Here is a 24,396-nt window from a genome sequence, read left to right as displayed (position 1 = left end):
GGTTTTCTTAGCTTAGCTCCCCCAGGGCCACACCAGACACCTTTCTTCTTTTTCTTTGTGGCAGGAGGGGGAGTAGGGAGAGAAAGTGATGGGCAAAGAACGTCAAAGATGAGGGAGAAGGGAGCAGAGGGATAGCGTTGCATTTAAAGTAGTTAAATCAGGGCTCTTGGTCCAAGGATGCACTCATGGGCCCTGAAATCATAGCTGAATGTTGTGTGCGTGGGCATTTTTCTGGGGAGGAAGTCTCTAACTTTCATTAGATTCTCCAAGTAGTCTCCGTGAGCCAAAACACTTTCAGATGCCCTGGCTTGGAATTTTGACGTTTTCCTGAGTCAGACTTCCTACTCCTCGGTTACTCAGAACCAGTGAAGTGTTACCACGTTAGTCAGACTGCAAGTGTGAAAATATCGAATGCTCATTACCTGACAATGACAGGAAACTCGTCTGCTTAGCTAGTCTGCTTAGCCGCTTCATGTGAGAAGTCTCAGCGCCAAACAGATGCCTGGGAAAATGGGCTGATTAATGACGCTGCCTCCTTTGTTCTCTTGCACAGGGCCCGGGATGGCACTCTCAGTGGCAGGGCTCATTGTCTTCTCTCTCCTGCAAACCGTCCTCTCTTTGAACCCTGAGGACCCCAACGTATGCAGCCACTGGGAGAGGTAAGACATGGGTCTCAGGTGGCCAGGTGCTCCCTGGGGGCCTCCCCTGGGCTTCGCACTGTTGGGACAAAAGCAGAGGCAGGAAGGACAGAAGCTGTCCACCAAGGGCCTGCAGTCCAGCTGGAGACAGAGCACGGAGGCTGAGAAACAGGACAAAGCACGATAGGTTCTGTCTGAGACTCAGTGGTGGGAGGTCAGGATGCAAGGGGTTGAGTGACAGGCAATTTAAGTGATGCAGTCTCATAGCTGACAATGTACTCATGTTCCTCCCTGCATTTCCACTTCCCAGCCATTTTACAGACAAGGAAGTAGAGGCCCAGAGGGGCTCAGTGCCCATCCATGGCCAGGTGGGGCACAGTGGGTTGTTCTGGTCCAGATATGCTGTCGTCTGATGCTATGATGTCTTCCCTGGTCTCCCAGGTCTGGCAACAGTGCGCAGCTTGGACACATGGGCGGCCAGCAGCCTGCCCTGAGGAGATGGGAGAGGGGAGCCCTGCTGCTTCCAATCTAGTGGGGGTCGTTGGGCTGCCAGGGGAAGGGCAGTTGAGGGCAGAGGCAGAAGAGCCGGCTGCAGCACTCAGTCCTGGGGGAACAGGCCAGGGCCCTGCAGGCGGCCTGACTTTGAAGCACAAGGTTAAAGTATTGATTTTGGTGAGCAGAAAGACAGCGACCAGAGACCCAATCAGGAAAAACCGAATTAAACCTTGGAATTGATTGGCCATGCTGACCAGGACGACTCTGCCACTTAGATGTTAATAAATCAAATGAATAAAATTAAGATGAGGGCCCGATGGGGGAAGCAGATGGCAGAGGAGGACATGTGAGGAGGTGGTCCATGCTGCATGTCCGTGAGGATGAATGTCCCTATCCCACGGCAGGTAAAGGCACCTCACCCGGGGAGGGACTGGCTGGGGATGCAGAGGGACAGTGCCTGCACCAGCAGGATTTTTAGTGACTGGCACTCTATAGGGAGTCCCTACAGAGTCAAGGCTGGAGCAAAAGGTAGTGGTCCCCTTTTCTGTGAAGTGGAAGGAACGCAAGATCTATGACGAGCAGACCTTGGTTCATTCCAGTCTGGAGTTTTCTGTTAGTTCTATGACTTTGGGGATGTCTCTGAACCACTCTGAGCTGACTTCCACCTCTGTAAGGTGGGGGGATAATGACCCTTGCCTCCCAGGCTTGTTGGAGGGTCAGAGAACCAGTTTCACAGAAGTGCTTTGAGGACCATAAAGCTTAATTATGCCTTTTCTTGCCGACAACTCTGGCTTTGCAGGAAGTGGTTGCCACAGATTTTAAATTAATGCATACCAGCCTCACTGGGAATGGGAATGAAACACAGAGTCTCCTGGGTCCTAGCCCAAAACTGTTCAATTCCATAGGTCTAGGGTAGAGCCTAGGAATACATATTTTTCATAAGCTTTTCATATGATTATGAGGTGATTCAGGCCCCTTGGCCTTCTGGTTGTGGTGAATTTAAAACTTTATTTCCCAGTAGGTGAAAGGGAGATCAGGTGGAATTCCATATTAGCCTCTGGTTTTTGGACTCTGTCCCAGTTGAGACACAGTTGCTTCCTGCCCATGTCTGTGCTGTATCCCAGCCCCCAGCATCTGCTCACCTTCTTATCTGTTCACCTCTGCCTTTCCTACTGTCTCCAACCAGGTTCCTGTCCTCTAGGAAGCCCACCCTGACTTCCCTCTTCTCTGGGCCCCATTTGCACTAGTAGATCAGTTAAAACATAAACCAAACTCCCTAAGTTTCTAAACCAGCCAACATGAATAAATTTGGAATGTGATAATATTCTGAACCCAGCCTGTACACAGCTGGTATTTCAGGTTGACAAGGCTATCAGCTGAATATATAGCTTTGATGGGAGAACAAAGAGTGACCCTAACAGCTAAAGTGAGGTCTGGGGACCCCCTAGCCTTCTTTAAGCCCTGGGAGGAGGCCTTGCAGTGATGTGCCATGATACCAAACACTTTCTTTTTCTTGGCTTTTCCAACTGAACTCTGTTGCCAGTTACACATGGATGGATCTAGGCTGTGTCATTCCAGAAACATATCCGGGTCTCTGGAGACTGCTTAGGGAGAATTTCCCAGTTGGATTAGTGCTTCTGGCAGGCTCATCATTAATTACACCCCTCCACCATAAAAACCCAGTGGAAAGACCTCCCCTGGCTTGTAAAGCCCAGCTTTACAAGATTAATCTGGCCCCTCATTAGCATGTTGGCAAATGAGCATGTTAAACCATCCAGCCATGAAACCAGGGGCACACACTTCACCCCAGAGACTTGGAGTTGGTTCAAGGTCTCCTTGCCAGACTCACTTGGCTGAGAGAACTCCTGGAGAGCCAGCTCTGTCCCCCATGACATCCTCTTCATCCCCTCTGTTGGGCTGATGCCTTTTCTCTAAGCACCCACTGTCCCCATCAATGCTGGGGGGTGCCTGAACTCTCAAGTGCTTAACAAAGGCAGGCAGCCCATTCTGTGTGTGGGTCTTGCTCTGCTTCCCCTATTGTGACCCAGGGGGAAATATTGCTCAGTGCCTAGCACAGGAAGTGAACTATTGCCAGTCTTATAATAATGATGGCCAGCATCTGTCAGACACTTACGGTGCACCTGTTAATCATTTTATGTGTATTCCCACCACCCTGAGATATACATACTATTATTAGATATAGATATAGATATAGATATAGATATAGATATAGATATAGATACTATTATTGTCCTCCTTAATCCTCACAATAACTAGTCCCTGGTAATATTTAGCACAAATTTACAGGTAAGGAAACAGAGGCTTATATGAGTCTTATATGTCTAAGGACATGGTGCTAACAAGTGACAGGGTTCATCCTTGACCAAGAGCCCAGGCACTCTCATCCATTCATTCTCCTGCCTCTAAGTGTCAGAGTACAAGGTCATGGAATTTGGGAAGCTAGGGGTGCATGTGGAGCTGTCTCAATTTCTCCTAGCCTGGGGCTTTGGGCCATGCCTACAAAAATGTGTGCCTCTGAGGCACGTCTTGCTGAGCAGAGGCTCACCAAGGGCCCTCCTGCATCCTCAGTGCTTCAGAGAAACAGAACATCCCCCTACCTCGACTTCCTCCTGGGCATGGCTGACTGCTCCTGGCCTCTTTCTGAGTTCTAGACCTTTCACACTTCTGGCTTCAGAGAGCCTGCTGTGGACTCAGTCAGGGAGCTGGCCTGCCCAGCCCTCTTGCAAGTAAACTAACATTTTCCTCAGGCAAAGCAGACGGGCTTTTATAGCCTGGACCTAGCCATCTGGCCCAGGTCAATGAGCCTTCTGGGAGGAAAACACTGAATAGTACCAACATACATAGGAATTAATTCCTGAAATCTCAGCCAACCTCCTCTCCCAGCCTGCACAGGAAGTGTGAGTCTTTGCTTTATGCCCTAGCTTGGCTGCCTTTTCATACAACTCCTGCCAGGGGTGGGCAGGTGGGAAGGCTTATGTTTGTGAAGTGTAGACCTGCTTCCCTGTGGCTTCCACCCATTGGGCCAGGCTTACAGCTAACAGGCGGGAAGATGAGATACCACTTTGATCAGCAGTCCTATGACATGTCCTCAGTGTACACCCAGTTATACAAGAGGCATAATAAGGCAGAAGGTAACTGGTGACTTTGGGGAAGTCACTGATCCTCTCTGATGCTCAGTTTTGTCATCTGTGAAATAGGATATAGCAATGCCACCTACCTTTGATTGTGTGAGAATTAAAAGGGCTTAAAACACTTAATGCAGGACACTTAATACATATTGGCAGTTCTTGCTACTGGCTGTGTGACCTGGGCAAGTCACCTCTTTCTGAACCTTAGTTTCTTCATCTATAAAATGGGACCACTTACTTCACAGAGTTTAACTTCAAAGAGTTAACTACAAAGATTAACTTCCATGTAGGTCTTTGAAAACCATAAAGATCTAAACAAATATCTAAGCTTGTTGGCTCTGAACAAAACCACACAAAATAAACCTAAACCCTCCTTTATTCTTTGTTAAATGAACAAATGAACTAGAATTTCAGGAAATGAGCTGGGCCAAAGGGCAGTAAGGCATGTGTCCTGGATCCAACCAGAGACCAGGTAGGCGAAGTGCATCCTGGGCAGGAGAAGGATAGTGGAGTGGTGGGAAGAGGGGGCGTTGGAACGCCTGGATACTTGGCTGAGGCCTGGCTTCCATGGGGAGGGAGACCCCATCCTGAATAACAGCTCAGGACCCAAGTGCTGACTGTAGCTTCCATGTCCTGTCTGGTTCTCAGCTATGCCGTGACTGTCCAAGAATCCTACGCTCACCCCTTCGACCAGATCTACTACACACGGTGCACAGACATCCTCAACTGGTTCAAGTGCACCAGGCACCGGTGAGTACCTCTCTCAGAGGACCGGGCAGGGAAAGGGTGCCGGGCCCTCAGGATTTGATTTTCTGCCAGTTAGTAAAAGGCCCCTCTAGCAGGTGAGATCAGTGCACCGCCTATATCTCCTTGGTGCTCACTCTTCACAGTGAACCCCTGAGATGCTCTGATGAGAGTTACTTTCTGGGCAGAGGGGCTCATGGGCAGGGCAGGCCAGAAGTGCCAGGGAATTAATGCCGTTGAGGGCATTCCTCAACCAGTTATAAGTTGGGAGTTGGTAGGTAAATACTCCACCTTCCTTCCCCTGAGAATAGAGGGGACAAGTCTGAGTGTGTTCCAGAGGTCCTCAGTCACCCATAGCAGTAACCTGCTCAATAGCATACCCTACGTTGGCTGCCTTTATTTCCCTGTCTCACTTTCCCATTCCCCTCCTAGTGCTTCCTAGGATCACCTCCTAAATAAACGACTTGTCCTTAAATCCTGTCTCAGTTCTGCTACTGGGGCAAAATCCAACCTAGGACATCCCCCCTGCTCGGAGCAGAAGATGTAGCCCCATGCCAGGGCATCTGGCTGGGAGAGCAGAGTGCAGGCTGGAAGCCAACAGCCTCTTAGCATCTGAACGACTGCACATGGGAATCCTGCTCCCTTGTCTCAGTCCTCCTGCAGATCATGACATGCTCCCATGTTACTGGGGCAGAGAGGAGAGGAAGGAAGAGAGAACATGTTTTGTTGGATGACCCTGGGCAAGTCATTTTATTTTGGGATTCCTATGTACTCATCAAACACAGAACGATCCTTGCCTTACCTACCCAGGGGGTCCATTGAGGTCAGGGATATGAAAATACTTTGAAAGGTGTAGGGGAGAATGGAGAAAAGTGAGGTATTAGACCCAGGCAAGGTGGCATTATTACTTGAGGGGTGAAAAACCAGTAGGTGAAGAGTAAGTGAGGGAATGAGTGAGAGGCTGCCTAGAAGTCTCACTTCCTAGTTACCGAGCATCTGTGTTAGTTCCAGATTTCTTTTGCTTCTTCCTTGTGGGCCTGGTTCCTCTTTGGGAATTATGCAGGAATCATGGTGAGTAGCATGTGGATGGGGAAACTCACTCTATGCTGAAAAGCCAAAGTTCTGGTATTTGGGGTTTTGCTAGTAACTTCTTGTGAGACACTGAACATAGATATAATAACCACTTTAAAATTCTTGTCTGCTAATCCAACATCTGGGTCATGTCAGGGTTGGTCTTCATCGATTGCCTTTTTTCTTATGTAGGTAATATTTTCTAGTTCCTTTATATGTCTAGTAAATTGTGAATTGTGTACTAAGCATTGCATTATGAACATCAGAGACAGTAAAGACTGAATTCTGTTATGTTCCTCCAGAAAGTATCAATTTGTTGTTGCTTGTTTGCTTGCTTGTTTTAACAACCAGTTAACTTGGCTAAACTCAGTCTCCAAACTGAAAGTTCAATATTTTTAGCCTTACCTGGACTGCTTGGAACCTGCCCTCCACACACATAATTCAGGGGCCAGAAGTTTGGGCAGAGATTTTTACCGAGAATATAGGCCTCTGTCCTAGCCAGTTTGGCTCCGTGGTTAGAGTGTCAGCCCTCAGACTGAAGGGTCCCAGGCTCTCTCCCGGCCCGGTCGGGGACATGTGTCTTTCTCACATCGATGTTTTTTCCTCTCTCTCTCCCCCTTCCACTGTCTCTGAAAAGCAATGGAAAAAATATCTTCAGGTGAGGATAAAAAAGAATTTGGGCTTCCTCTTTGTGGTTCCCTTCCTTCTGGGGTTCCCCTTTTCACTTTCTAGTTGCTGGGCCCACCCTTTACTTGTCCTGTGGGTCTTCAAACCAGTAAGGCTGTGTGTCTTCTATCTGAATTTCAGCCACCTGGAGCATTTATTGTCGACTGGGTCTGCCCTTGGACTAACCTTGCCATGTCATTCCCTTCTTCCAAGTGTCTACTCCCCTGTAGTATCCACCTTTGTTCTCTCTTTAGTGCCTTCAAGTAGCTGTTTTTTATATTTTCACCAGATTATATAACTGTTTGTAGGAGGATTGGTCCAACAGAAGCCATTACTGCCTCCCCTTCTTCTAGCCCTTGGCTATGAAATGAGATGAGACCAAACGCCCCCTTCCAACTTCCCCAGTTGTGCCAAGTTAGCTGCCTGTGGATCTGGTGAAAGGCAGAGGCCGAAATAGAAGCCCTGCTCCCTCCATGAGCCTGTCAGGCTCTGTGCCAGCCAAATTTGCTCTGAGGTGTGGCTTCGTTGGGTACTTGGAGGCTGGGCTGCCGTCCATCACCACTGGGGAAGGGTGAGCGAGTGGCTGCTTATTAAAATAGGCTACATTCGTAGAACATGAATTATTTTGCTAAATTATTGAGTCGCCTTGCAGCCTTCCTGATGACCCGGAGTGTGCACACTGACAGCTCCCCATCAGTCTGCCTCTGTGTGCGATGCCTTGTTTGAGTGAACGCAGCATCATTCTCCTGACAGCAGCCTGGCCCCCAGCTCCTTCTTTCTCCGGCTTCTCACCCCAGCACTGGGAACAAGCGAGGATGGGAGAGCCATCCCTGCTTTCTCTCTCCTGAGAGGCTTTAGTGATGTCAAGACCACCTCTCCATTGGAGGGCTTGAGGAGAACCCTGCTTGGAGGGAGGAATGGACTGGGTGACCTCTGAGTCAATCCCAAGTTGCTCTTTATCTGAGAGGCTTGCACCACCCCCGAAATTGCTAGGAGCTGCCTCCCTGTGCTGGGAAAGTAGCTTCACTTTGAGATCGGCTTGCCTTCCATTATGGGCTTTTGACAAAGTAGAATGACCTTAGTTTACGACATTCCCAAATATCACAGATTTCCCCAGAGTTCCACACTGTCATTTGTCATAAAGTGAGGGCTTTAAGGACTGAGAGCCCATGTGGTAGGACTCCTTCCCAAGTTGGCCTGATCCTCTGTGGGAAGCAGGCTGTTGGCATCTCCAGTGACCAGTCCTGCTCTTTGCCCCCCGAGCAGGGGTCCACAGGGCAGGCTCCCTGGGGTGCTGGTGGGGAAGTGAGAGCTCTTGCTTCAAGGCCCAAGCAAGGACTTGGAGTTGAGTCCTAGTTACACAACATGACCTTGGGAAGTTACTTTCTCTTTCTGGCCCTTAATGGCCACTTCAGATCTCCTCTATTATGACCCTATGTCTGAGGAAGGGGCTTTGACTTTCAGTATCCCATTTCGACCCCCTCCTGAGGACTCAGTCCTCGCACCATCCGTTTCCCTTTTCTTACCCTTTCATTATGGCCATCCCCTAAACCCAGCACTCCACCCTGTGGGAACTGGCACAGGGCAGTAGGTTAAGCTAGTAGCTTTGAAATTAGACTGACTTGGGTTTGAATCCTGGCTATGATTCAGCCAGGATTCAAACTGTTTAGCTGTGTGACCTCGAGCAAGTCGTCAACTTCTCTGAATCCCAGTTTTCTCATCCATAAAACAAAGTGGGAGGCAGTATATAAAATTAAGTAAGAATAAAAACTCTGAAAAAGAAATAAAGGGGCATGATGAAGTTACCTGCCTCAAGGAGGGAATGGAATGAGATTTTGCCTATAAATCTCTCTGGCACAGAGTGGAGTCTTAACGCCCATGTCAGCGTAAGAACTGGAACCCAGGTCTCTGGCTCCCAGCCCAGAACTTCCTCTGCTCTCTGGGCCTTAGCTTCTTCCTCTGCAGAACTGGGCTTGGTTCTGAGCCTTCCCAGGGATGGCAGGTGAAGCTCCTCCCCGGGAGGTGGTGTGGGGGAGATTAACCTGCCTCTGGGACTGAGTCAGACTCAGAGGGTCCTTTTGATGACTATGCTCCAAGTGGGTGGATCAGTTTCCAGGGGGTGTAAGCAGTCTGCTTGTTGGGGTGTTGGTGGTAAGCATAGAACCTCTCCCATCCAAGTCACCCCCTGGGCCCCTCCAGCCCAGGGTCTTGAAGTTTTAAGGAGAAGTCCTCAGTTACCCTCCACAGTGTCACCCTAGGCAGATCTTCTGCAACCCTTCTAAGTATCACTCTGAAGAGATTGGAGAAAGTCAGCAGGTGTAACAAATGCCGTTTCATTCTGAATCACAGCGGCCCAGGTCCCACCATCGATTGTTCTTTATTGTGTTTCTTCATATTCGAAGCTGCCATGTGCTTTTTAAAGTAATTATTGAAGGGCATCCTCGATATAGCTTAACATAAATATCATTCTAACAGGAGTGATTGATTTTCAATACATTCAAGTGGCTTTCTCCCTTGTGCCTTAGGATCAGCTATAAGACGGCGTATCGGCGCGGCCTCCGCACCATGTACCGGCGGAGGTCCCAGTGCTGCCCTGGCTACTATGAGAACGGAGACTTCTGCATACGTATGTAGGGGCTTTCTGTGTTCTGGCCTCACGGGAGATGGGGGAAGGGAAGGGAAGGGAAGGAAGGGAAGGGAAGGGGAACCAAGGGGAAGAGAGGTAGAGCTGTCACCCAGGCCCTGGGCCACAGGTCTCAGCTGACCCAAGGACTCCAGAAGTCCCTGCCTGCTGCCAGCTTGGAGGGAATGGTAGGTCTAATGCGAATCCGTTAGCACAGATGTGTCTATCAGATCAACCTCCTAAGAGGGTTGATGGAAGCAAGTCAGGTCTGGGCTCTGAAGGGGTCAAGAGACAAGTGGACGCTTCTGGAGCTGGTGCTCTGGGGAGGAGAGGAAGTGCTGAGTGCTTGGCACAGAGCTGAGGCCATAGTAGGTGCTCAAGAAGCCATTGTGGGATGGAGGGGAGCTGAATGGATAAATGAATGGAGAGTGGATGGATGGATGGATGGATGGATGGATGGATGGGAGGAAGGAAGGCAGGCTGGATTATTGGATGGCAAGATCGTGGAACCTAGAAGGAGGATGGCAAGAGTAAGACATCACATGGGACCTGTTCCAGAAAGTGGGAAAGTTTCCAAAAAAGGCTTAGAGCACACCAGAGAAAAAGTGGGTTCATGAAAGACACTTGTTCCCTCTTTCCCATTTTGTCTGCAGTGGCTCAGAAAATTGAAGCCCAGAGAGACAAGGTCTGAGCTGCTGGCAGATGCAGGTCCTTTGGGTGGGGGGCAGTGTGGTACAATGGGAGACACCCAAGGGGAAGAGCCTGCAGGTCAGGGTTTTGGTCTCAGCTTCCCAGGCATGTGGCTTTGGGCAAGACACTGAACCTCTCTGGGAGAATGGTTTAGGGCCCTGTTAGAGTCTAATGGACTCTTTCCACAGTCACCTCTGACCATTGGGATGGGACCAGTCGGGGGCTTTCCAGTGGGCTTTAGAAGAATCCCTCAACTGCAGGACACTGCCAGGGAAGCTGGGAGCCCCCCGTTTAATTACAAGAGGAGACCGCCCCCACAGCTTCTGCCTCTGCATTTGGAGGCAGATTTGAAGAGTGATTTTCCTTGTTAGCATTCTCCTTGCCATCTGGGTGGGTAGAGCGAGCTAGCACCATAGAGAGAATTTGGACAGAGTGGGTGTGTTGATGTTGGGAATGAAATGACAATTTTCCCCTACTGTTGTTACATCTCCCCTAATGCTGGAGAAACTCGATTCTAATTGCATTACAGGAATGAATGAAAAATGCTCCAGCAAATGGGGTCAATACTGATGGCTTTGCAGGAAAAATACAAAGATACCCAACGTGAACTCAAAGAGCAGTGCAGAGGACTGGGATGGGCAAAGGCCTTGGTCAGGGCTTCACCTGGGATGGGGTTACTATGGGGACCCAGGTGTAGAAGCAAGGTCAGGACCAAGGCTTTACTGCTACTGCTCTGTTTGCGGCCAGTGGGACGTGTAAGTCATAAAGCCCAAGCAGGGTGGATGTGAGACGCCCTTCTGAGCTCAGGGCACAGTGATGGACTCTGGGAAATTATAAAGAGTTTGGACATCAGCTCCAGGAATGGATGAGCACCTTCTCTTTCTAATTTCCGTCAGTGGATGTTGGTTAAGCCCTTGGAAAATGAAGAGCAGGGCAGAAGCGCTAAGTGTCCTGATTGCACAGGCTCGGTCTTGCTGACTGGGAAGGCAGCTCATAACCTGCTACCTCCTCCTTATGGAACCACCAGGCACTGCCTGCTGAGCTGGTGGCCATGGGCCTGGCCACCCAGGAAGCCAAGCTCGAAAAGCCACTCTTAGGATTGAAGGCTTTTCCTAGGAGGGAACAGGAGAGTTTTGGCTGTGAGGTGGGGCGTTGTGGCTGCTCGATGCTGGGAATGATGGTAGAGGGGGGTGGCAAGAGTCACACAGGCCTGGGCTGAATCTCAGCTCTGCCATCCCAGCTTCTTCCTCTGTACCCTCATCATGGTCTGCAGAGTCCGTGCTCCATGCCAGGCACCATTCTGATCACTTTATATCCATCAACAGGTCAGCTCCTCACAACCGTCCTATGAGGTAGGGACCCTTCTTTTTTCCAATTTACAGAGTCACGGAGCAATTAAGTAACTGACCAAGATCACTGCTTTCTAGCTGTGTGATTTTGATCCGTATACTTAATCACTCTGTAACTCAGCTAGAAAGTGGTAGAGCTAGAATTTGAACCCAGGCTGTGTAGCTCCAGAGTGTACTCTGAACCACTTGGAATAGGCAAGATATCACCTCTCTGAACCTCAGTTTCCACTCATAGAAAAGGGGGATAGTAATACCTAAATCACCAGGCACAGGATAGGAGCTTAATATATGTCAGCTCCCTCCTCCTTGGCTTTGGATCTGAACATTCTTTTTTTTTTTTTAAAGTACATCTTTATTGATTTCAGAGAGAGGAAAGGAGAGGGAGAGACAGATAGAAACATCAATGATGAGAGAGTCATTGATCGAGCCCGCAACCCGGGCATGTGCCCTGACCAGGAATCGAACCCTGATCGCCTGGATCCCAGGTCGACGCTCAACCGCTGAGCCACGCCCGGCCGGGTGGATCTGAACATGCTTTTAGTCTTGGCTCTTATTTTAATTTCTCAGAGATCCATGGACCCTCTCCCTGGGGAAATGCACACTACATGTATAAACATACACGTGGCCCTTTGCATGCAATTTCAGGGGTTTATGGATCCTTTGAAACCCTTACAGGGTCTTTGGACCCATGGTAAATAGTCTGCTCACAGTTTATCCATTCAACTTATACGTGTTGCTTACTATTATGCAAATACCAGGGTCATACATGCAAATGAGAGGTGGTTGCTGCCTGGAGGAGCTTGCAGCCTGGTGAAAGGAGGTGGTGTGGTACAAAAACATGTGTAACAGAGTGTTGTAGCTGCTTTGACAGGCATCTTTATAAAGTAGGGCAGGATAAAGAGGAGTGGCTGTCTTTTTAGCCAAACCCACTTACCAAGTGTTAATGAGAAATCAGCTACACAGGAAAGAGTGATGGGGTTTTTCAACCCAGTAGTTTTTAAAGGACTACTGTGGCCCACCCACAGTGCTGTGCTGCCAGATAGAAGTGTCAGAAATAGTTCCTGCCCTCATGGAACCTACAGTCTTTTGGGGAAGGCAAGTCTAGGTACACGGAGTCATCAGAGAACAGCCTGAAGAGGAATGTGAGAAAGACAAGACAGGCAAGGCAGGAGAGAATGCTGTGACCTATGATCCCTCAGGGGGCTTCATGGAGTTTGAGCTGAATGGAAGGGCATCTTTGGGGTCGGTGGGAGAGGGAACCCCATCAGCAAAGACATGGAGCTGGGTCTGAGCGTGGTGGGGAGTGAGGTGCCTGACCTGACCACAGTATGCAGATCTGGGAAGGGAGAAGGGAGAGGCAGCTGGCTGGGTGAGGCAATTATTAATCCCCAGGGCTGCTCTTTCAAAGCACCACAGCCTGGGTGGCACAAACAACAGGAGTTCATTGTTTCACAGCTCTGGAGGCCAGAAGTCTGAGATCAAGGTTTCGGCAGGTTGGTTCCTCTGAGGGTTGTGACAGATCTGTTTCAGGCCTCTCTCCTGGCTTCTGGTAGTTCTTTAGCCTTTGGTGATGTAACTCCATTCTTCTCATGGCATTCTCTCCCTATGGGTGTGAGTCACCAAATTTTCCCTTTTTATAAGGACACCAGTCATATTGGATCAGGGCTCAGTCTAATGACCTCATTTTAACTTGATTACCTCTGTGAGACTCTATCTCCAAATAAGGTCTCATTCTGCAGTTCTGGGAGTTTGTTAGGAATTCCACCTATGAATTTGAGGACACAATTCAACCCATAACAGTTGGGTGTGAGTCCCCCATGGGCTCTGTCACCTGTCTGTGAGAGAATGGAGACCCAGGGTTGGGGAACTTGTGAGAGGGAGAAATGGTAGTGAGAGGGTGAAGGATTGTGCACGGGATGCTGGTGCCAGATGAGAAACTTGTAGACGTGGGAGCATTCAGGAGCTGAAGCCCTGCAGCCTCTGCCCCTCCACTCCTCCTTCTCTACCTTCCAGAGGGCAGAGGACCTCCAAGTTCACCAGAACCTGGTGAGAGCTCATCCAATGTTCAGAGTCCTCAGGACCGTGCACAGGAACATCACCTGTGCTCTGGGAAAGGGCACAGGGACATCAACCTCCCTCTAAAGCCACTGTCCTGCAGCCTTATTTTTTTGGTACATGGTAAAAGGGCACTGGCCTGGGAGTGAAAGCCTTTGTTGACTCTTGCTGTGCAATCTTGGGCAAGTCCCTTTGCCTCTCTGGTCTCACTGGGTATAGGATGGATCATCTCTGTGTGTGAAGGAAGAAAGATGAAACAGTGAATGAGAGTGTCCTGGGAAGTATAAAGCACAACGCTACTTCTGCTGCTTCCATGCCCTTGAACTCCAGTGATTAAGGGAACAGAAGAGGGGATGGGAGCCAGAAAAACATCACAGAGCAGAACTGTTAACACCATTCTGGATGAGATTTCCATTCTTTTCCTTTTCATTCTAAGTAGTAGCAAGAACCCCAAACTTTGAATTCAGCTGGTACAGCAATTTTGAGGGAGCCAAAGAGCTCAGAACTTGGGAGAGTCATCCAGCGTCTGTCTGTGCCCACTCTGCCATTCCCAGGCCGTGTCTGGGCTGTTTAGGAAGACAGTACAGTTTCTCTTTGTACAGGTTAAAAGAAAACAAAACCTGACCCTGCTGGACAGATTTGTCTGAGCAGTTACCTCTTCTCTTGGGGCGCTGGTGAGCAGGGTTGCAGGTTTTCTAGCCATCAATTCAGGCTGTTTTGCCTGATTAAATCTGGGCTATGTAAGAGATGTGTAAAATTTTAGAGACGGGTCTTCCTTCCTTATTTCTTTCCTCTCTCCCTCCTTCCCTTCCTTCTTTCCTCCCTCCCTCTTTTCCTTCCTTCCTTCTTAAAAATCTATTTTCTTCTCTTTGTACCATTCCCTCTGCCTGAGCCGCCATCCCTGACAGCCCTTCTATAGCCGTCCACATCAGAGCTGCCCACGCCCAACCGTTATCTACAGATAAGCCGACGCCTGTTCCTCGGTTGCCCAGGCATCAGATTCTCCTGAGGATCACCGGGCACAAGCACATTTCCTTTTCTTTCTCCTTGTGAGATAGGGCGGTGGGCATCTTTTCCTCTGCAGACAGAGCTAATTTTTAGTCACGGGGTGGGGATTTGAGGTTTGACTTCATTCTTCTTAAAGGGTCTCTTTAATAGTTCTTTCCAGAGAGTCTGCAAGCAACCAACTCTCTAACGCTTTACTTGTCTGAAAATGCCTTTATTTTGCCCTACTCTTGAATGATGGTTGAGCTGCCTATGAAATTCTAGCTTTTCAGTCATTTGCTTTCAGCAGTTTGAGGATGTTTTTCAGTTGTGTGGACTTTGTCATTGAAGTGCTCTGCAGTTTCCCTAAGGATGTTTCCAAGTGTGGAGTTATTTTTATTCATAGTGTCTACTCCTCAGAGGTAAATGTCTTCCTCAAGCTAAGGATTCATGCCCTTTGTCACTTCTGGAAATTTCTCAAGCATTTCTCTTCAAATACCTCCTTTCCCTCGCCCTCTCAACTCCCTTCCATTGGAGCTCTAAACTGTTTGACTCTTACTCCATTCTCTCTCCTGGGCTCCCATTTTTCATCACTTTATCTCTCCACGTTGCATCTTGGACATCTTCCTCAGGTCCATTTTTCAAATCCTGTAGCTCTGCTAATTAACCTGTCGGTTGAGGTCTTAATTTCAGTGATATGTTTTGTTTCTAGGAGTTCTATTGGTTCTTTATCAGATCCACATGCTGTTTCTGTAGTGTCCTCTTCTTTCATTATGAATTCTAATCCTTTTATTGCTTTAATTATTTTAAACATATTTCTTTTATAGTCTCTTTCAGATAGTTCTATCTTGAGCTATATAGTTCTATTAGCTCAGGTTCCTAGAGTATCAATTTTCCTGCTTCTGGGGATTGCTGATTTCTCCTTTACTGTGGATTGTGTCCTCATGTAGGTTGTATTTTTTTTTTTTTTTTGCTGTGAATTCTTTAGTCTATCCCTCCCGCCTCCATGCCTGGGTTAAACAGGAGTCCTAGTTTTGCACACTAGTTTTGCATTTTCTTATTAGGCACACCAGTGGCTTTCACTGGCTCATTACCAGTCTTTGCTAACTTGGTTTGGGTGTCCCTGTTGTGTGTGATGAAGGCTTAGGAATGTTTTCCTTTTTAAAAAAATTTTTTGAGTGAAATTCACATAATAGTAACCATTTTGAAGTGTACCATTTAGTGACATTTAGTGCAGTCACAGTGTTGTGCAACCATGACCTTTATCTAGTTCTAAAACATTTTTATCACTGCTAGAGGAGACCCATACCCATTAAGTGTCACTTCCCGTCCCCCACTCCTGGTTTTTTGTTTCTTATGGGAGACTTCTTGCCTTATCCAGAGCCCCTTGTTTTCCCCCCGGCTGGTGGGCAGCATTTTCAGGTTTCCCCTACAGGGAGCTAGCAACTTCCAAGGCCAAGTCTGCCCCTGTGTTGGGGGCCAGGAGCAGAGGCTAGCCAGGTCTGATGTTTCCTGGGCCACTTTCCTTCAGCATTTGACCTCCTGTAACTCCTAGGAACCCACTTGGGGATTTCCCTTTCTCTCATCAGAGGTTACACACACACACACACACACACACACACACACACACACAATATTTGTATTATATTTTGGGGCATTTTTGTACTTTCTTCCATGCCCCTGGAACCTCCCCTGTTTTATAGTGAGGGAGGGAGTAGGGGACTTTAATCACCAGATTAGTGACATTGAATTCAGTGCTTTCTTCTACTGATTGCTAACTCCCAACAATAATAATAAGCAATAATCTAATGTCTGGTGGTTTACCCAGCAGTTTCCCATACAGTGTATCACTCTGCACAGACTGGAGAAGTAGTATTACTGTTACTGTCCTTGGACAGCAGAGGACATAGAAGCAAGTGAGGCTGAGTGACTTGTCCACATGGATAAGTGCAGCCCAGGAGCTGAGATCAGAGCAACTTATCCTTGTGTACTTTCCCCTCCTATAGTGGGTTTTCTCTCGGCAGGGAGGATCTGTGGCCAGAAGAGAGAAGTGGGGTCAGATAAGAGGGCAGAGAAAGAGGTTTGTAGGGAAAGGAAGGAACTGAAGACAAACTGCTTTGACTTCAGAATGTTGCTAAGGTGGGTTCCTGTAGGTGCCCAGATCAAGGTAGCAAGTGGGGGATTGTTGTGTGTGTGTGTGTGTGTGTGTGTGTGTGTGTGTGTGTGTGTGCAGAGCTGTAGGTTTCGTCTAGGAGGCTCCCCAGGGAATCCTGCCTGCTGCCATCACCAGAAACAGTGCTGATGCTGTCCCTTGGGCTACCAACACCTGGTGCTGAGCTCTGCTGCCTGGAACAGCATCCATTCTTCTATCTGACCATCCATTCATCAACATTTTCTAGGTGACTGTGCCTTGAAGGCACTGCCAAGTCCTGGGGATAGATGAATAAAAAGCACTTGGTCTAGAGGGGAAAATGTGGGCTTTTTAAAACTTTTGAAAAATTACAGCACAGTATGGTAAGCACACTTTAAATAAGCAGGTAAGGAAACAGAGGGTGTCACCAGGCTGGTGCTAGGGAAGGAATGGCAGCCTAACTTCCCCGACAGGTCCTCACTGAGTGACCAAAGTTAGTACAGCCGCCACGTTGTGGTTCCCAGCTTGTGGGCTTAGAACACTGAGGTAGGATGTCGAGAGTGGCTGAGCTCTACTTGATTCACACTGACCAAACTCATAAAATACTGATGCTTAACCCTGATGCCAATGAATTCATTTACAATGAGAAACACAGCTACCAAAGATTTGCTCTTGTCCACTGGTTAGTGCTTTTCAGGCCTTCAATAAATAATGAGTGAATCATGGTTAGGGTCACCCTGTCCCCCCACCCCCAGGCCCAGTGGGTTCTCTGTTAGCACCTATGTCAGATTCCTCCTGTTCCACTCTAACACACCGTCTGTTTGGGAGCCACGTGGCAGTCATTCTGGGTGCTCTGCACCCACAGCCTCTGGGCCCCTCTGTCAATCTGCACCGCTGGTTGTGATGGTGCCTCGCCTGTCCAGCTACCCTACTCAAAAGTGAGTTTCCCAAGCAGAGGAATCAGATTATTCCCAGAGTCATGCACAATGCCTGGCACCTAGTGCTGAATAATTATTGATCGAGTAAGTGAGAGAATGAATGAATGAAATAGACTCACCCAAATACTGAGACACTTCTTAGGGAGAAGCCACTAATTGTCTGGGGAATCACAGGGCAAGGGGATCAAAGAAGACTCTTTGAAGACGGTCAGTTTTGAGCTGAGTCTGAATGGTGAGTAGGAACTTGTGAGGAAGACAAGAGAGGGGCAGCGGCTAAGATGGAGCGCCAGTGTGAAGGCCCTGCCTTCCCTGTGTGACCCTGAGCATCTTATTTCACCTCTCTCTATCTCGGTTTCCTCATCTGTCAAATAAGATGGGATGGGTATCAAGTACCTACCCCTTTGGGCTGTCATGAATTACCAAAGAGAAAGCGTTTGGTACAGGGGCTGGCACATGGTAAGAACTCGGTGACTCTTAGCCACTGCAGTTGGTATTATTTTTGGAGGGAGGGTGTTTTCTGGCAGAGAGGACCGCGTGAGCATAGAGAGGTGGGAAAGAGCAGGCAGGATCAGGACACTGCCAGCAGGCCACTGTGGTGGAGCACAGGAAGAATGGGGGAGAAAGTGGTGGGGAGAAATTTGAGGCTGGACTCTCAGCACCCACACTGAGGAGCTGGGACAATTTCATGAGGTCATTGCAGGGTTCCAGCAGCCAGTGACATGCTCACGGTGGTGTCTGGGCTCCATTGCTCTGGGGGCAGCAGCATGGAGGACTGTGAAGGGCTGCAGGACAAGTTAGGAGGTGTGTGCAGGGACAGGTGAGCTGTGGATGTTTGTGCTCGGGCACCTTGGTCACAGGGAGAAGAGGACACCTGGGGTCTAGCTGGCTGCATTTGCTGGCCTAGCCCTAAACTTCCAGGCTAGGCCTTTCCCCCACCTGCAGCGAATGCCAGTAGGGGCCTGGGTGCTGACGCAGCTGTGGAAGAATCTCGGCGCTGCTTCTTAATTACGAGCTGCAGCTGTAATTAAACCTCTGCTATCCGGACTGGGCAGCCTCTGAGGAGGAGCCTTTATGAGTGTCAGAGAAGTCAGGCATTATGTAAATCCCCTTGCTGGGTGTCCTGGGCCAGGTAAAGCCTGTGAAGGAGCAGACCTGTCCCCAGCTTAACTCCCCATTTCTTTATGGGAACCTCCCAAAGCTTTCTGTCTTTGGAATTCCCTCAACATCTGTGTATTTCTGGTCTGTGTTGGGTGTTTGCTGCTGCTCTGATGTTTACACTGTGCTGCATGCCCCACACGACCTGGCCCCAGCTAACTCTATGACCCACCTCCTCCCAGTCTTCCTCTCCCATGCCGGCCTTCTTGCTCTTTCTGCGTATGCCTCCCATTCCCACAGGGCTTCCTGTGTGCTGTTCCCTCTGCCTGAGTGCTCTTCTCCCAGATACCCATGTGGCTCACTCCCGTATTTTACTCAGTCTCTGAAATAGCAGCCCCCTCCCTGACATCTTTGTTTACCCCCTTATTCTGTTGTGTGTATTTTTAAAATTAGCACTATCACTGCCTGACATAGAGACATAGAATATATGTGTGTGTTTAAAATTTTCTGTCTAAATTCCCCAACTGAATGAAATATATGCTTAATAGGAAAAAGGGACTTTGATTAGTTCTGAGTGACATTTCTGCTCCTGGAACAGTATCTGGCATATAGTAGGTCTTTAATAAATGACAAACGAATGAATGATGAATGAATGAATGAGCAAATTAACTGTAAAACCCTAAGGCCAGGAGCTCCCTTTTAAAACCATATCATGTGATCTCCAGTGGCTTCCAATGTGTTAGACACAGATTAGTGGCTCAGAAAATACTGAGGTACCACCAGTTTATTCCGGTTCTGCCTTGTCCCTTCCCATATTTTTTGATATTTCCCTCCATTCCCCCCACTGCTGCTCACTCAAATGCTGTACCTGACTTCTTCATGCTGAGACCCATTCTTCTGCATCTCACTTTCCCAGGGTCCCACTGCAGCCTGTGGATCCCCTACACCCCACCCAGGCACCTGAATTCTCCATACTCTCACTCTGCGACTTCGTAAAGGCTGCCCCTGCTTCCTAGAACCCCTGGTCCTGCTCTCCCCAATTTCTGCCTAGTGTATTTTGGAGACTCATAGAGAAGCTGTGTGATCTCTGGGGAGCCCACCCAACCCCTCCCTCTCTCCCTCCCCCTCCCAGTCCTGATCTGAGCCCCCTTTACCCTTATCACCCTTACAGTCGTCTGCTTCTTTACACCCTCTCCCTGGACAATGAGCTTCTTGAGGAAACCAGGCTTCAGGGCACCCTGTATCTCTAGCTCCCAGCCCGAGCCCAGCAGGGACACGTACTTTGTGCAGCCTGGTTGACTAGAAGGATATGTGGGCTGGCTTTTCTTGGGTGCCTCAAAGGAGTGGTTTCTGGCCAGGACCTGAGACCCCAGAGTGGAAAGTGGCCTACCTCAGATAGGACCCTCATCCCTACTCCCCCCTATCCCTTGGTTCTCAGAGTCCCTCCCAGAGTTCTAGTGTCTGCACTCTATGTCACATGTGTGTGAAGAGTCTGAGGACCCTCTTTGGGGCTCTGAGGGGAATGAGACCACTATTCCAGATCCCGGGAGGCCAAGCCTCTGGGTTGGAGCTGAGCCAAGGCAGTGCAGTTCCCCGCGTGATGCCTCCTGATTTGTTGAGCTCCTTATTTCCTCCTGGCTCTTGGCTTTGTAGCAGAAAGGTTTCAATAAGTGGCTGTTAATGGGGTTTTGTAGATGATGGACACTCCAGTCGCCAAGTCTGCCCTAATGCTTGCTCTTTGACTAAGGGAAGCTGAGTGGCTTCAGTGAGAGTGAAAATGATGACTCAGAGCCTCCTCTGCCTCCCAATGGCCACTTCAGGGTCCTTATCTTTGAAGAGCACTGATCAGCTGCCCATCAAGGGGATGGGGACTGTTTGGGGGAGCTGGACACCCTCTATACCATGCTAGCCAGGCATTGGCTAAGATTCATGGAGGGCCTGAGAGCCAGTTCCCCTCACCCACTGTCCCCACCTTGTTTATACCTGGGGGAAGAATGAAAATATTTAACTACTATAGGTATGACACTCCTACCAGTAGGTTAGAACAGAATAGGACCCTGGAGACCTCTTGTGAAGCTAGGGGTTAACCCTGTAGATGCTGGGAGAGCAGCAGAGATGGCAACCACTTACTAACCAGAAGTATTTTAATATTTTAACATTTACTAGTACCTTTCTCCCCAGTCTAAGTCTTGGCCTGAACTGGAGCACCTGGGTCTCATTTGACCTGGAGATGTGATATATTTACATATCTGGACCTCTGAGGAAGGGATGTCTCAGCTTGAGCATCTGGCTGTATGTGTGTGTGGCGGGGGGTGGGGTGGGGGTATTGTGAGTTTACATGTGGGGATGCCACTCCCAACCCATGAGAGGGGTGTCTGTATGGCATGTTGTGCCAGACAATGTGAGGTCAAAAGCATAAACCCTTGCCCTAGCCGGTTTGGCTCAGTTGTTAGAGCATCAGCCTACGGACTAAAGGGCCCCAGATTATTTTCCTGCCAAGGGCACATACCTCTGTTGCAGGCTCGATCCTTGGCCTTGGTCAGCACATGAGCGGGAGGCAACCAATCGATATGTCCCTCTCACATCGATGTTTCCCTCTCTCTCTCTCTCTTCCCCTCCCACTCTTTCTCTGAAAAGCAATGGAAAAATATCCTCAGGTGAGGATTTAAAAAAAAAAAAAAGCATAAACCCTTGAGCTAGACTGTTGCCTACTGCTTGTGTGACTGTGGGCAAATAACTTAGCTTCTCTGTGCCTCAGTTTACTCAACTGGAAAATGGGGTAGCAATCATACTGACCTCGTGGGGTTGGTAGGAGGATTAAATAAGTGAGTGTAAACCAAGCACATGGTAAGTGCTGTGGAAGTGTCAGCTTTTATTATTACACATGCACAGGTGTACTCCTGACTGCTAGGTTTTGCTGTGTATGAAGAGCGGCCCTCTTGTGTGCTGTGTGTGCACATGTGTGTTCTGTGTGTATACTTGCTGTATGCCTGTGTTGCATGCCTGCCCATGAAAAGGGCCGCCATAACCCAGCACCGAGTGTACGTCTTCATGCTGTGTGCTTGGAGTTTGTGTGTTTGTGACCCCTTGCTTCTCCTGAGTCACCTTTTCCATCATCCTTCCCCACTTCTCTTTCTTCTCCTTTTCAAGCAGCCAGTGGTATCAAATTGTCACCGAGAGAGCCCGAACCACATCTTAGCTCTGGATGGCGTGGGAAGGGGGAGCCAATGACACCATCAGCCTCATTCCCTGGATGGAGGCAGACCTGGAACCGAGGGCAAAAGCCAGGAGGCCTCCTCCTGCCCCTCGCTAGACAAAGAACTGCCCCTCTGGCCACCTTTACCTTGGGCTGAGCCAGATAGGAAGGAAAGGGAAAGTCCCAAATCTGGGAGTCAGAAGCGCCCCAACTTAAAGGCAGCCCCCATCCTTTTGGCTCGGCCAGGCAAACGGACCTAGGCATTGGCCCCTGTTTACCCACAAGGTTCTTTCCACCAAACAAACTGCGGAGGCCTGATAGTAAATCAGCAGTGAACGCGATTTGGAGGGCTCGTTTGTTTGCTCAGCTAAGCTTTTGGCAAGGTAAATGCATAAGCTGCAGAAAATCTCTTTGAAACAGCCGCAGGGCTCAATTGCCCTTCAGTCCTCCATAAAGGATTCTCAAAATTATATGGACTAGATTAGTATCACTGTTACATAAAACCGTTTCAGTGCCTGCTCAGGGCTTTGAGAAGGAAGTCACTGGGCAGACCTCCTTTTGTTGCCCTACCCGCCAGCACATCGTAATTGAAGAGTTGCCTTTAAAAGTGTGTCAGGTGGAAAGAGCTCCTAATTTACTAAGTGGAGGGGCCTTTGTTAGGGAGACTGATGCTTTGTTCTGCCTGTCCCTTTTAATCTTGTTTCTGTACAGTGGACTTACATAAAGCACTACCAGCCGATTTGATTCAAGAAGGGCAGGGCCAGGCCTTGCAGAGGGAGCCTGAGCAGGACCTGCATTCCCTCTTCTGTTTCTCTCTTCTTCCTTGTCTTGCCTTTCCCTTTCCTCTTCTGGGCTCCTGTCTGTATCCATGGGGCAGGCACAAGCCCCGGGACAAACTCTGCGGCTTCGTGGCAGCAGCTGCTGCTGTCTTTTTCTAATCAGAGCACACCCTCCTCCTTTCTAATTGCTTCTCTGCGTGGAAACACCAGAGGCAAGATCCAGGTTGGGAGCTGCATTGTCTGTGAGTTGTGGGGTTTGAATCTAACTGAGGTCTTCAGCCCCAAAGTCCAATGCCATCTGGTGCCTGATGGGACGGTTTTGGTTGGAGGGGCTCCTCGTTCCCGGGGCACTAAGCAGCATTTGTTGTCTGAGAGTCCTCCCCCACGCTGGCTTCTGGCTCTGAGGAGGAGGCCACTGAACCCTGGTTGAGAGGACTTGGGTTCAGCCTCTAGCAGGGAGTCACCCTCTTGGGGCTTGAGGTCACCGTGGCGCTGTCAGATGTGAGCCCTGACTTGGTTTTCAGGGAAGGAGTTCTCATCACCTTTGCTGTCCTCCCCCACGCTGGCTTCTGGCTCTGAGGAGGAGGCCACTGAACCCTGGTTGAGAGGACTTGGGTTCAGCCTCTAGCAGGGAGTCACCCTCTTGGGGCTTGAGGTCACCGTGGCGCTGTCAGATGTGAGCCCTGACTTGGTTTTCAGGGAAGGAGTTCTCATCACCCTTGGCCATCATCTTGCTGTGCAACTGGGTGCAGGACCCCACCTCTCTGGGCCTTAGCTTTCTCACCTGTGGTGTCAGAAGACCTACTAGCTCAGAACTTGCGTGAGAGAGGAGTTCCAGTGACTGCGGTGCTGAGGTTTTTCTCACTTTGAAGCCAATGGGCAAAGTTAAGATGAGAACAGTGGTGGTGTGATTTAAAATGAAAACATGCAATTGCAGTTCTTATTGAAATGAATCAGAGGAAGGCTCAAGTAGAGGCAATGTGATCAGCAGAGAATCATGAAACAGTCACAGGGATCTTTGAGAATTATTCGGTTCATTATGAGGTGGTGGATGAGGTTCCTAAGGGCAGGGCCATTTCTTCCTGTCCTGCATCCCTAAAGGGACTGAGACATGTCTTCAGTTTCTCCTGAAGACTTAACTTCTTGCCAGAGTGGGGACAGGGGAGGAAGAGCTGACAGTGACCACAGACATGGTAGAGGGCTTTAGACACATCCAGCCCATTCGGAACACATCCTACATAATGACCTTCTTTGGAGGACTCTCACCCCCACAAAGAGAGGGACTAAGGGAGGGGCTCACATTTTGGGTGTCAGGCCTTCACATCTCATTTTATCCTCAACATGACTTTCCAGGAACCATTCCTCCCTTTCCATCTGGAAAACTGAGACTCAGGGAAGTAGAATGCTTTGCCCAAGGGTCTAGATGGTGGAGCCGGGTTTCCAATGCACTGATGTGGAGGAAGCCAGGGCTGAGGAGTCCATAGGAACCTTCTGTTTAAAGGAATGGGGTCCCATCCCTGGCCAGGGATCTTCCTGTCATCAGTTCCAGGGCTCTGTGCAGTGGAACATGCAGTGGAACGTGCAGCTCTGCCTGAGGTTAGGAGCCTGGGTGCAGCCCTACCTTGACTAGCTGAGTGGCTCAAACTGATCTTCCCCTCTTGGGGTTTCTGTTTCCTTGTCTACGAGGAGTACCAACCCTATCCCACAAGACAATATTATGGGGCTTTGTAATCACCAGCCCTTGCTGATCCCCACCTCGCCCATGGGGCAGTAGAAATAACAATATTCTCCCC

The 24,396-nt window shown here is 49.2% G+C and overlaps 1 protein-coding gene across 2 annotated transcripts in view; it reads left to right on the top strand.

Moving 5' to 3' along the window:
- MEGF11 (multiple EGF like domains 11) overlaps positions 1 to 24,396 on the top strand; it is a 330,575-nt gene that overhangs the window by 111,353 nt on the left and 194,826 nt on the right. For both annotated transcript variants that reach the window (XM_081155271.1, XM_081155272.1), the window contains exons 2-4: positions 554 to 659; positions 4,931 to 5,032; positions 9,289 to 9,389. In XM_081155271.1, coding sequence (XP_081011397.1) covers positions 562 to 659; positions 4,931 to 5,032; positions 9,289 to 9,389 — 301 coding nt within the window. In that variant the 5' untranslated portion in view covers positions 554 to 561. The remainder of the gene's footprint in view (positions 1 to 553; positions 660 to 4,930; positions 5,033 to 9,288; positions 9,390 to 24,396) is intronic.

This window comes from Miniopterus schreibersii (assembly GCF_964146895.1).
Source record: "Miniopterus schreibersii genome assembly, chromosome: 1".
NCBI classification, from domain to species: Eukaryota; Metazoa; Chordata; class Mammalia; order Chiroptera; family Miniopteridae; genus Miniopterus; species Miniopterus schreibersii.
Note: the sequence above shows the minus strand (reverse complement) of the source record. Positions and strands in the feature narration are given on the sequence as shown.